The following is a 12,993-nucleotide window of genomic DNA, read 5'->3' as shown; positions in this document are numbered from 1 at the left end:
TTTGGGAGGCAGTGCAGGCATTTGGAGACCGAACTTCTGTTACCGCTGATCTTCTTGTCTTGACTGGTTTTGTAAGTTTAATGGACCATGTTCTATATCTTTTGTTTTAATTGTTATTGTTTAAATGCAGCTTGTTCGTGTTTATTTTTAGATAGTTTCACATTTCTTATTTGTGCACATCCCTAAACACTGGAAAGCTGGATAAATAAATAAATAAGTGAATCAGCAAAACTGGAGCTCCACACAGCATCGATGTCACTGGAAGGGAATGACGCATAGAACCAGCATGTATTGCTTTATTCAAGAAGCTATGTTAGTTATTTATATATATATATATATATATACACACACACACACACACACACACACACAAAATTCCAAAGCTCTTTGGGTGTCCCCTCTTAGATCCTTCAAAGACTTTGATCTATCCTGAGCCACAGCCAGTGACTAGGGCCCAGAGGGAAATTAGGAAAGGGGAACAAGGGATGTATAAACTCAAAGGAAATAGGCCAGAAAGTTGATGAGATGAAACACTTATGCTATGTCCAGTCTTGGGCCACCATAAAGGGTTTCTGGGCGGAACCTTTCACTGAAGGAAGGAAAATGTGACTGCCAACTCTATCCTACTGCACCTTGTAAGAGGAATTACAAGACCCTTGGTACTCTGTAATATGGTTTATCACAAAGTGGATGGTATCTGGGCATAGGAAGCTAGCCGGAGGGCAAGCAGTGACCTTCAATCTATATCCTTATTTAAAAATATAATTCAAGTTTCTACTGTAAATAGTGCAGGCTATGATGCTGGCAGGGGGGCGGTGTCAAGATTTTTTCCCTATTTCAGCAAAGTTGTCGAAATCTTAAACTGACATATTTGTAAGGCAAATTCTGGTCACTGACCTCTCTGTAACTAATATGAAGATACCAGCATCTGGCACAGTGTGCCTGCTGAGCTGGTGCTAGTGGTGTTAGGAAGCAGGGGGCTGCATGTTGTAGTACACCTTTTACTGCACCTGTTCCTCTGGGCTCCCCCAGCAGGAGGACTCGCAGTTAAGCAGGCCAGAACTCTGAGCATTTAGCATCTGAACCAAGAGGTCTGTGGCTAAGGTGTGGGAGGGCTCTTCAAATCCAATTGTCAGAAGTTGCTGGTAATCCCCCATGGGCTGGTGGCACAGCACCCTGTGTGAAGGAAGGGGATAAGATCAGTGGCAGCAGTCACAGCATCCATGCTATCCAGGGGCTGAACTCCCCTGGTTTTTAATGGACAGCCACTGCTACACATGGCTGTGTAGGGTGGTTCTAGAAATACATGGGGAGGCATTCTATAATATGCATAGAATGTGTTCATCCTACATCTCTCCTAGTGCTTCTGGGGAGGCGCCTCAAACTAAACCATGGTTTAGTTGTGTCTCTTAAGAAAACATTTTTCCCAGATGCCTGATGTTTAAAGGTGCTTTATGTTTTGATTTTCATGGTTACGTTGTATTCTCTCTTCCAGAAATCATGTTACCGGCTTTCAGTCATCAGTTTTCAGTCATAATATTTAATTAAGTGGCAGGAATCAGCTGCATTTGTTTTTCACACAGTAAAGGTGTGGGAAGTTACATCCCACTCCTTAAGATGAGAGAGGAGCAGTTTGTCACACATGTTTCAGGCTACATCCTGCATTATATAAATGAGGGAGTGCCATAAAATTGTAGTCAGGATCCAGCGATGTAGCAGTCTTATGCATAATTTCCTGCTGGGTGTTTTTGTTGGTGCCCAAGGTTTTTAATTATTGTGTATGTCTACCTCCTTCTCCAGGTTTAAAACATAAAACAATGGTGTTAATGTCATGGCGGTGTATCTTTGCAGAGCAATGTTTAATTTTTTAATAGTGAAGTTCATGACTCCTGAAAGTATGGTGCATTCTGCTGATTGCTGATATTGACTTAGAGGGCTCAGATGAAACAGGGGCAGAATAATCCCCTTACATCTCATGCTTTACCTCTGAGTTATTTGGGTGTCAGTGAGGGCTGCTTCTCAAAATTCTGACAAGGATCCTTGTTCCACTTAAGTGACAATTGCATGGACAACACTTTAAAATGAATTGTGTTTGTAAGAAACCCAAATACTAAAATTTATCAAAATTCCTAGTGTTATATTTCACACATTGCAAATATTTCTAAGATCATAGACCCTTCTTGAAAGTTGCAACATCTGTTGTTTAACAACTGGAAGCAATAAGATGCATAATTTTCTAGAAACTTTTGTGCACATATTCCCATTTGGAGCACCACCCACCCAGCAGTAAGGCACCTCAGCATCTCTTAACAGGTGATCAAGAAGCTGCTGTATGCTGTTGTGTCCAGTCTAGTTGTTGTTAATAAATGTATCCAATATTGGTACAGGCATTCAAAGAAAAAAGGACAGAATAGCAATGGTGGAGAGATGAAGCTAAGGGGTGACTTGTTTTGCCCATTCCAGCCATACATATCAAGTGAATACATATTATACTAACATGCATACCACTGAAAACAGACCAACACATTTCATTCACTTGATACCCAAACAAACCATGAGTCATATGCTTATAGCAAAGGAAAATTTAGAAGCATGTACTAGGACTGCAGATGTTGCTAAAGTTACTGGATGTAAAGGCTTGTACAGCTCTGTACAAGTTACTGGATGTAAAGGCTATGGTCGCACAATCGTACATCGATGCAAGGATCAGTTTCCTTTGCACTGACGGTTATTGTCAGCTAAACCCACTAACACAGGTTTTCTGTGCTGCTGTCATGCACACCTTCCCGAAAGTGGGTGGCGACAACAAACTTAATAGTTTTATGCAAGGCCCCTATCCTCTCAACCTTTGTTGCCCATCCATGATATTAAGAAAATGATACCAACCAACTCACAAGGCTATTGCAAGGACTATGGAGATAATGTATCTGAATGCCAGGAAGAGTACTACATGAATAAGTCGAACCTGGATAGTAACAGAAGGAGAGGCAGTGCTGTTAGCATCCCAGGGTCTTTAGGGGCTGATAGTGTTGGTATTTGCCATAGACAATTGTGTAGCAGCCCAACCTATTCCAAAGCTTTCTATGGCAGGAAAGGGCCACAGCTCCATGGCAACTCATATGCTTTGTTTATGGAAGGCCCCAGATTCAATTCCTGGCCTCTCCAGTTAAAAGGATCAGGTAGCAGGTGATGGGAAAGACCCTTCTCAGCCCCAGACCGTGGAGAATCAGAGGAGACAGTGCTGGGTTGATGGACACATACTTGGCCCTAGTACAAAGCATGGGCAGTGCCATTATATGGCTTGCTTTTCCCACCCAACCATCTGCAATGCAATAGCCATTTGGAATTACAAGAATTTCCATAGCTTTTTTTCTGAGGCTTGCAGGCTGACTCCATTCCAATGCATTGCTATGGCCATTTGGAAACTCTTGTTGGTTTTTATGTAGATGAGGGTGGTGGAATGAGGGACGTGGTGGGGGAAATTTAGCAGGATCTGATCTGTGCCAAAGCATTGCTCTGGCCATTCAGACACTCACTTGATCAACAGGACAGACAATAAAGCCTTCAGGCAATGTAGGATTCAACTGAGGGTCCAATTTAAGATCCTAGCTATTTCAGTGGTCATTCAGAAGGGCAATACTTTTCTGTTTGGCTATTTTGGGGCATAGTCCCTAAACATGACTGTAAGGAATGAATTGCCCTTGGTTTCATGTATTCCTATGGCCATTTGGAAGAAAACAATGCATTCCAATGGCCATTCTATGTCATTCATTTTAATGTGTCCCCACATGGTGTTTGCCTTTTGCCATAGCAACAAACTTGCACAATGACCTTGTGATATTGTATTTTCTAAACGGAAAGTAAACTGTGGTCTGCTAGTGAACTATTATCCAATTTCAATAGTCATACCTACCAAGAGAGCACATCGGAGCTATGCTCACTGTCAGGATCTACAGGCACCCAGCGTCCAATTGACCAGAGCTTCTGCATCTTCACTGTGGTGTCATCTCCTGTATCACGGAAGCATAGGAAGTAGCTAGAACAAAAGGACAAGATCACAGGCAGGCAGTGAAGAATGAGGATGGCTGCTCAAGGAAGCCTCGGGGAAGCTCAAGGAGTGGAAGTGGAATAAAATTACAGCCAAAACTGCAGCATCAGGAGAACCTACCACATTCCCAAAGCCAGAAGTAAGGGGGTGAGGGAATCATGGTTAGATCTGTCTCTCCATTCATGTCCCCTCTACCCACACCGTACATCTCCAGGATGTCAAGCAACTCACTATTCTGTCCGAGGTGTTTGATTCCGGCTGGCAGTCCCTTCCGAGATGTCAAGGTTCCAGCGCATCTTCTTGTATAAGTTGTGGGGAACGTGGGCAGCTGTGTAGGGTGCTGAGATGCAATACTGGAAGATGGAAACCTGTTGTGCCTCATTCAGCCAAAACTTCCCACAGAAGAAACATGAGACGCTGGTGGAGATTTGGAGACAGGTAGGCAGTTTCAAAGGCAGAAGAAGTATCTTCCAAAATGCATACAAAAAGCTAATGAATACATTTGCCTTTCAAAATCATTACTTTTCAAGAAAATTTGTGACAATATGAACCTAGGGTATTGCAAATGAATGTTAGGTTGCAAGTATTTTTGCCAAAACCTGAAAAATAACTCATTGGGGTTGATGGACACATACACACATTCAAACAATTTAAAAATAAAATACTGAGCATCTTTAGGAAGACTCCTGGTTTTTTAAAATGCTGTTTTCTCTCTTTAAAAAATGTAATCGTAAAACCTAATTGTCAAAAAAGCATTTTAACAATCTTTAAATTAATCTCGTGCTTCATGGCACAAAGATAGCTGCAGATTTTATTTGGAAGAAGTAATTTTCTTCAATTCTACACATTCTAGTGACCACCAAGTATCACTTCCAGAGTCTGTTCCTGACCTTGGAGCACTGTAGCCACTTGCCCCACCCTGGGGAACATACAGCTAGACCTGCCTTGGGGATTGCCTTGTACCTGAACGGGTCGGTGTCCTCTAAGGAGACAAAGCTGAAGGAAGCATACATCAGCACCAGTTGCTCAAGCTGGCAAGCCAGCTGCTGAGAGATCTCCAGGAGCTGTAAGGAAAGAGCAGAGCTGCGAATACCAACTTGGGCTAGGATTTTTCTGAGACTGCAGGCTGAAAAGGCAGGATCTCAAGCAATGGCAGGCAGTGCTGAATGGGACTGGGCTGATCACACTCATTGAGCCACTACTCGCTTCTGTCTTTCTAGTTATTACTAAAGGGAAATGTTTTGCCTTGAGCAAGCCCCTCATAGTCATACCTGCAATCTGCCAGAAATACTGAGGCTGAGCTCAGGCTGTCCGTGTTTCCTCCTGCCTCCTCCCTCTCCCAGGAAAAAGGACACACTAGGGCCAACCGCTTTCAGCCTCAGTCAGCAATGAGTTTGCTAGCAGCAGAAAGTTAGTAAGGGGAGACTTGGCTCCTCATCTCTTTATTCTTCTTTGGACCAATCCAGTTGCTGACTCTAAATTAAGAGTGTGTTTCTCCAGGGTGCTTCCAGATGGAGGTCTCCTAGCACTACCAATAAAAAAACTGTGTGCAGCTATTCTGTCTTTCCCTCCTTAACCGATTTTCCGTGGTAAGAAAAAGGATAAAAGAAGTGGTGGGAAAACACGGCAGGGTTACCAATGGAAGACAATGCCATCTGGACTCCTGTAACATTCTGTGAGTGAGGCAGGGCAATTGTATTATAAAAGGTTTGTCCAGAAGCAGCCTTTATAGGGGGACTGTGCCATCCCTGCTCTTTCTGGGGGTGGGAATTTAACTGTCCTATACTGAGGTCATATTACCTTCTCCCATTTAACATAGATCACATTTGCTAATGAACCTGCTACAGTCTTTCCTCTCTGGCATATAATCAAAAAGTATATTAGTATATTTGCACAAACATTATTCTCATTTCATGTCTCCTTTAATTTCACTTCATCTCTTTTTATTCCAAAATAGTTTGTTTGCATTGATTTCCCCCCTCCCAAATTTGCATATCATGTTTTTAAAACTGAAAAACAGTTTATCTGCACAGTTGCCCCTAAGTGTAAAGATGGAATTTAATTTTAGAAAAGTGTTGCAGTTGTGAAGAACAAAGGGGAAGACAATGGCCAGGAATGGGCTGGATGTTGGCTAGGAAGAGCTGATATTTTAGGTGCAATTTTGGAAATTCACCCCCAAAATGTCTGACTGTGAAAGGGAAGAGGTAGCCTTGGTACAAGAGAAACTTCTTGAAATAATCTCAGTTTCCTTCCCAGAGTCAAAGAAAGAAGCGCTTTGATTCAAGGGACTTCTATTTTCACTAGAGCCTACTTCCTCTGTCCCTTTCCATCCTTCTTGAATTCATCTTGCAACAGTGCCAAGAGGAGGTACTTTGAGCTTCTTGAGCCTGATTGGATGGAATGTCCTTCCCAGATGTACCGGGCCTTTCCCTCTCCCACCCTGCAGCCAGACTCACCCGCCTCCGCACTGGTTCCTGTGGGGGTCTTAAATAAGGTGTGCAGCTGCGTGCTGTGGATTCCAGATAGTGAAAGTATGGCTGGCACATCTGCAGAAATGTGGGCATAGCTTTGGCAAATTGCTCCTTCTGCATTCTGTCTCTGCTGAAAATAGGAGGCCAGATGTATGGTCATTTTATTTATTTATTTTGCTTATATACTGCCCAACAGTCAAGGCTCTCTGGGCAGTTCACAACAATTTAAACCATAAAATACAACACGAGAAAACATAAGACTTTAAAAGTTTAAAAGTAGAATGTAAAACCAAAGTAGAACACAGCAGCAGTGACAACCCAGGGAAAGCCTGGGTGAAAAGGTGCATTTTTAGGAGGCACATGAAAGATGCCACATTTTCTGCCTCCAGAACTGTACAGGGGAAGGTTTTCCAGAGGGTGGGTGCTGCTACAGAGAAGGCCTGCTGTTGGGGTTCTTCATGGCAACATTCTGTTAGTTTTTGAATGACGAGCAAGGCCTCCTCTGATGATCTTAGAGATCGCTTGGGTATGTATAAGGGAAGGCGGCCTGCTAGGTATCCTGGTCCCAAGTTGTTTAGAGCTTTATATGACAATAACATAAGCCTGTACATGGCTCAGTAGCTAATAGCCAGTGCAGTTCTTTTAGCATAGGTGTTATGTGTCCTAGTGAGCACTCTAGCTGTGCATTCTGTGCTAGCTGCGCATTCTGTGCTAGCTGCAGCTTCTGAACAATGCACGAAGGTAGCCGCACATAGAGTGCATTGCAGTAGTCTATGGTGGGAACGCAGGAGAGGGCCTTCTTGGTGGCTGCCCCAAGGCTCTGGAACTCCCTTCCCAGGGAGGCGAGAGTGGCACCCTCCTTGATATGTTTCCGCAGGCAGGCAAAAACTTTTTTGTTCTGGCAGGCCTTTGGGAATAGTCTGGACCTGTGAGAATATGCTGGATTGAGACTATTTTTTTATATTGTTGATTTTTAAATTCTGATATGTTATATAATTTTTATATTATTGATTTAATTATATTTTAAACTTTTGTATATTTCTATTTATGTTTTAACTGTACAAGTTTTAATGTTGTAAAGCCGCCTTGAATCCCAGTATTGGGAAAAAGAAGGGACACTAATCGTCGTCGTCGTCATCATCATGAGGTTACCAGCGCATGGAGCACCATGACTAGGCTACCCCTATGTAGGAATGGGTGTAGTTGGCATACCAACCAGCGTTGGTAATAGGTGCTCCAGGCCACCAAGGCCACCTGGGCCTCCAGTGACAAAGATGGATCCAGGAGCACCCCCAAACTATGGACCTGCTCCTTCAGGGGGAGTGCAACCCCATCCAGAACAGGCAAACATCCCAGTTTCCAGACCTGGGAACTGTCAACCCATAGGGTCTCTGTCTTATCAGGATCTTATCAGGATCTCAGCATTAACTCAAGGAGGAAACTGAGCTATCTGTCTTTGCTCCTTACAGAGCATTATTCTTGACTGAACCACTTGCTACAGTGCACATACTAGCACAGCACTACACATTCTAACCACTGGGAGAGTGCCTGGTTAGCAACGCAGGGCTGGTTGGAGGATTTTGAAGGCACTTGGGCGAGACACTCTCCATAGCAAGGAATGGAAGCTGAGAGAACACCTAGCCCATCCTCCCCCAACTTGGGGTCCTCCAGATGTTTTGGCAACAACTCCCAGCATCCCTGACCATAGGCCATGCTGGCTGGGGCTAATGGGAGTTGTAGTCCAAAACATCTGGAGGGCACCAGGTTGGGGAAGGCTGACCTAACCCCTCAAAAGTGCACTCCAAAATGCCCTGCTTGCCCCCTTCCCCCAGGCATGTTGCAAAGGACTTGGGGGACCAAGCTCAATCTCTCTTTTCATGCAAATTTACTCAGGGAGGCCAGGAGCAGCATGCTGGAGACCAGCACAGCTTCCGATCTTCCTGCACAAAAGTGAAAATGATGCCCCAGAATCTGCAGATAGCATATGATTCTGGAGTGGTAGGAACCCTGCATTCACACCAGGCACTCAGAAAAGTCAGATGAACCCACAGAAGGCTGTGATTGTTGTGGTCATGCTGGGCCCTAGGGAAGTTAGAGGCACTCCAGGCCTAATTTGTACCTCCCCTATTTGTGAGCACCTGACACAAAGTGAAAATGGCAGTCTTGTCAGTGCGATGTGTCCCTTGATAGTCTCTGGGCCCCTTGCAAGTGCCATAGGCAGATTATTGTCACTGATCATCTATGCAATAGGTAGGGAAGAATAAATTTCCCATTCCACTATACAGCACTATAGTAGTATCACATGCTAGAACGATGCAGTGCATTAAAGTCAGTGCTGATGCCTGGTGGAAATGCCACACTAATTCCCTTCCCACAAAATTCTGTTGAAGTCCTTCATATCCTGATTCCTGCCCGATCCTAATCAGTTGTAAAACCAGACCAGACAGCACCTTTGCTCACTACCTCTCTGGCAAAAATATATACTTCTCTCCCCAACAGCCCATAACTAAAGAGTAGCAATGGGCATTTAAAGGGTTCAGGTAACTTGGAGTACTTAGACTGATCATTGGATTATTTGCCCTGGTTCTGATGAGAGGGCTCTGAGAGGAGAAGCCTATGATGAGGCTTTACCACTACTGCATTTGATTCTAGCTTCAGGGCTAGAAGTTCTCCTCTTCAATACTAATCAGCAGGCAGGGACTCACTCAAATGAGCAGAACTAACGCAGAGATTCAACCAGATCAACGTATAGCATGCGCAAGTTCAAGACAAGCACCATCCCTCCTTTTGAAATTATTCCTGCCACCTTCTATAGAACACTATTTTACAACTAGCCCGTCCATCCTCCCTTTCCCCCCTCCCCTGTCTTCTAAGTAATCATCAGCTGCTTCATACTGAAAGTTGTCTCAAAGTCTCGTTTCACAAACATTGTGTGGACTGCCTGGATCACCGAAAGGTTGCCACCTCCTGCTCATGTTTCCCCAGCCCTGACCCAGCCCGTTGCCACCTGTACAGCAGGTATGTCTGGAAGTCTTCTGCTTTCTTCAGCAAATACTTGAGCTTCTCCGTAATGGGAGCCAGGAGCTCCTCCAAAGTGATGTTTACTTCTGGCGGTGACTCGGGCTGTGGTGGTGTGTTGCTCAGCCAGTGGGACTCTGCAATGGGAGGGGAGATGAGGCACAGCCCTGGGCTATGAGGACTAAGGGCCAGGGTGCCTTCAGGGCTAGAAGATGGAACATCCACAGAGCCATCGGGAAGGCAACTGTACCCTTGCTTGCTAGCCATCTTCAAACACCTGCCTCAGGAAATCTGCCAAGAGAAAGGTATGGAACTAAGCATCAGTGCAGCTTAGCCATCCCAAGAGGTGTTGTCAAATGTAGATTTAGGTCTTTAGACCAAAAGTGAAAGATGGCCCCTCTCTCTATCACTCACTGCCCCCTCCAGTTAGAGCCAGTGGATAGAGTCCTGGGTCCAAACTCATAAACTTCATTGGGTGACCGTTGCTTATTTTATCTCAGCCTAGCCTGCCCTGGAGGGGGGTTGTGTGAATAAAATGGGGAGAACCCTGTATACAATGTTCTGAGATCCTTGAAGTAAATGTGGGTTACAAACAGGTTTAACCTATGCTGACATTTTTATTATGAGGGTATTGCACGTGGGCATATGTGATACATTTGCTTGATAAGCGGGACCCTGAAATAAAATGTTGCAAATATTGAAGCTATTACCTCCAGGAACAGAGGCAATATACCTCTGTATACCAGTTGCAGGGGAGCATGAGTGGCAGGATGCTGTGTTGCCCTCATGTTATTTATTTATTTTTATTTATTTATTGCATTTATATCCCGCCTTTTTTCCTCTTGCAAGGAACCCAAGGCGGCTTACATGAGCCTCCTCCTCTCCCTTTTATCCTCACAACAACAACCCTGTGAGGTAGGTTGGGCTGAGAGTCTGTAACCGGCCCAAAGTCACCCAGTGAGCTTCCATGGCCGAGTGGGGACTAGAACCCGGATCTCTGGGCTCCCAGTCCAACACTCTAGCCACTACGCCACACTGGCTCTCATGTTCTGCTTGTGGGCTTCCCACTAGAGCATCTGGTTGGCTGCTGTGTGAACAGAATGCTGGCCTAGACAGGTCTGATCCAGCAGGACTCTTCTTACGTTCCTAATGTATCCCCTCCCCCAGGAGTGCTCTTGTTCAGCGTTCAAGATAGCCTGAGACAGGAGCTTGCAGGCTCTTGAGTCTCTGGGGGAGTGAGCTTCAGGAGTGAGGAAGTGATAAATTATACCCTTTCCCCCTCCTCTTCCCCCAGACTTCCATTTGGTGTGTTATAACACTAGAAATTTGCAAGTCCCAAACCTGAGCATTTTATAATTATTGTTGTAAGATTGAACAGGAAAGGGTTAATACACCAGGAGGATTGCTAGAAACTTCCATAATAGTCAATGGGAAAGTTGTCACATATGTCTTTTCATATGGAAAGTATAGGTAAATGGCCTACAACTGGGGTGGGGAACTTTTTTTCACATTACATTAGTCAAAACTTGTCTGGGTCTGCGGTCAAGCCGTAAGTGTGGCCAGAGCCAAAAGTGGGTGGGTTTACTAAGTGGGCCATACTCTACATGAAACTAGGCCAAAGTCTGCATGTGGCCCTCCATCCATGGTTACCCACCTCTGGTGTACAATGACTAGGAGACTGAGGGAGATCCCTCTGGAAGGTGAGAACCAGAGGCTGGACAGCCGTCTGTCAGGGATGCTTTGACTTGATTCCTACACTGAGCAGGGGGTTGGACTCGATGGTCTTATAGGCCCCTTCCAACCCTACTATTCTATGATTCTAAGAGGCATCCTTTTTTCTTCCACCCTTCCCCAACTAAGGATGATGCAGTGTGTGTCTGTGAGTGAGGGAGAGAAAAGGAACAAAGGAGACAGACTGAAGTTAGAGTTGGAGGTAAGACAAGGAGAGAGAGCAGAGATTAGGCTTTTGGGGGTGCCTCTGATGTGGGGAGAGTGGGATTTGCCTTGTTGTGTTTAAGCTGTCTGCTTTCACCTATGCTGAACCTATATATTTGTAAATAAACTAAAATATTACAAAATGGTGTAAGTTTCCAGTGATCCCTCCTTCCAAAGGAAACCAAAACCTGGGTAAGCACTGCACTCTTGGAACTTCTCCCTGCTTAACATATAATACTATATAGTGGGGGTCACAGTTCTGGAGACTGAACCATCCTTGTATAGTGGAGAGTTTGTTAACCTCATAGCATGCATCTCACGAACTCTAATTCCACCCCTCCAGAATACCTACTATACACAGTCAGGAACGTGAGAGGATTCCCTCTCCCCTCCTGTCTTCCACATTTGGGGTGGAGGTTGCCAGACGTCTGATTTCTTTACACCGTTTCTGCCCTTGCTACAGGCTCAACTGCCATCAGCATTTTATAAGCTTTCAGGTTCTTGTCTGGCAGGTTTTTTTTTAATGTTTTTCTTTTAATTTATAAACTTATAAGCTTCTGCATACCTAGTGAGTCCCCTAAGTATGTAGAAACCAATGCCTTGTTTTTGGGCAGCTCCCTTTCGCATCCAAACTGATTATTTATTTATTATGTTTATATCCTGCCTTTTTCCCCCTTAAGGAACTCAAGGCGACGTACATAATCCTCCTCCTCCATTTTATCCTCACAACAACAACCCTGTGAGGTGGGTTGGGCTGAGAGTCTGTGACTGGCCCAATGTCACCCAGTGAGCTCCATGGCCAAGTGGGGACTAGATCCTGGATCTCCCGACTCCCAGTCCAATACTCTAGCCACTACACCACACTGGCTCTGTGATAAACACTGAATTACTTGAGTTTGCTATTAGAGGGAATGAGGATGTTTAGGGATCCTCAGGGACATACGTTAAATAGACCCAAGAGCTGCCCACACAGGAGTATGTGAAAGAAACCCCCAAGATGGGCAATGGAGTCAACAGGCTTGTACTATTTGAAAACTCAGCTTTCCCCACAGAGAGGGAGATTTACTACGTTGCTTTGGCGACCGCTTTCTTCATTGTATCAGCATTTGTTTGCCTGTGTTTGGGAATGCTGAGCTATTGTACTGATGGGAATCTTAGAGGGACACCACTGAACCTTTAATAAAGCATAATGTGTTGTGGGCTGGAACTCTTTGGAAGAAAATGGTTACCTACCTGTAACTCATACTGAGAGTATAAGTATACTTATATCCACACACCGTGAAGGTTACAACTGTGATGTCCTCAGCCAAGGTGGACTTTTCCAGAAAGTGATGACCGTTGGGGTTCGAAGGGAGAGGGGCTCTCTCAGCCAATAGGCTTTTGCCACCTCAGTTGGCAGCATGTTCTGCACAGGTAGGAGGGGCTCCAGTTCCTCCTCACTTCGTAATCCGTAACAGTGAATTCAGCAATAAAGATGCAGACAGTCCTAGTGTGGGAGGACGGCAGGAAGGATGGGGACAT

General features: G+C 44.8%; 1 protein-coding gene across 1 annotated transcript; it reads right to left on the bottom strand.

Moving 5' to 3' along the window:
- Positions 1-951: 951 nt before the first annotated feature.
- Positions 952-12,823, bottom strand: C2H19orf67 (chromosome 2 C19orf67 homolog). Its single transcript, XM_084838478.1, has 7 exons — positions 12,750-12,823; positions 9,527-9,828; positions 6,505-6,649; positions 5,012-5,112; positions 4,280-4,465; positions 3,914-4,036; positions 952-1,176 (listed from the first exon to the last, which is right to left on the bottom strand). Exons 2-7 carry the CDS (start codon positions 9,802-9,804, stop codon positions 1,002-1,004), a joined length of 1,008 nt encoding a protein of 335 aa, XP_084694604.1. The 5' UTR covers positions 9,805-9,828; positions 12,750-12,823; the 3' UTR covers positions 952-1,001.
- Between the last annotated feature and the right edge of the window lie 170 nt (positions 12,824-12,993).

Source organism: Heloderma suspectum, chromosome 2 (assembly GCF_057233095.1).
Source record: "Heloderma suspectum isolate Gila_16-S chromosome 2, 16-S_ref, whole genome shotgun sequence".
NCBI classification, from domain to species: Eukaryota; Metazoa; Chordata; class Lepidosauria; order Squamata; family Helodermatidae; genus Heloderma; species Heloderma suspectum.
Note: the sequence above shows the minus strand (reverse complement) of the source record. Positions and strands in the feature narration are given on the sequence as shown.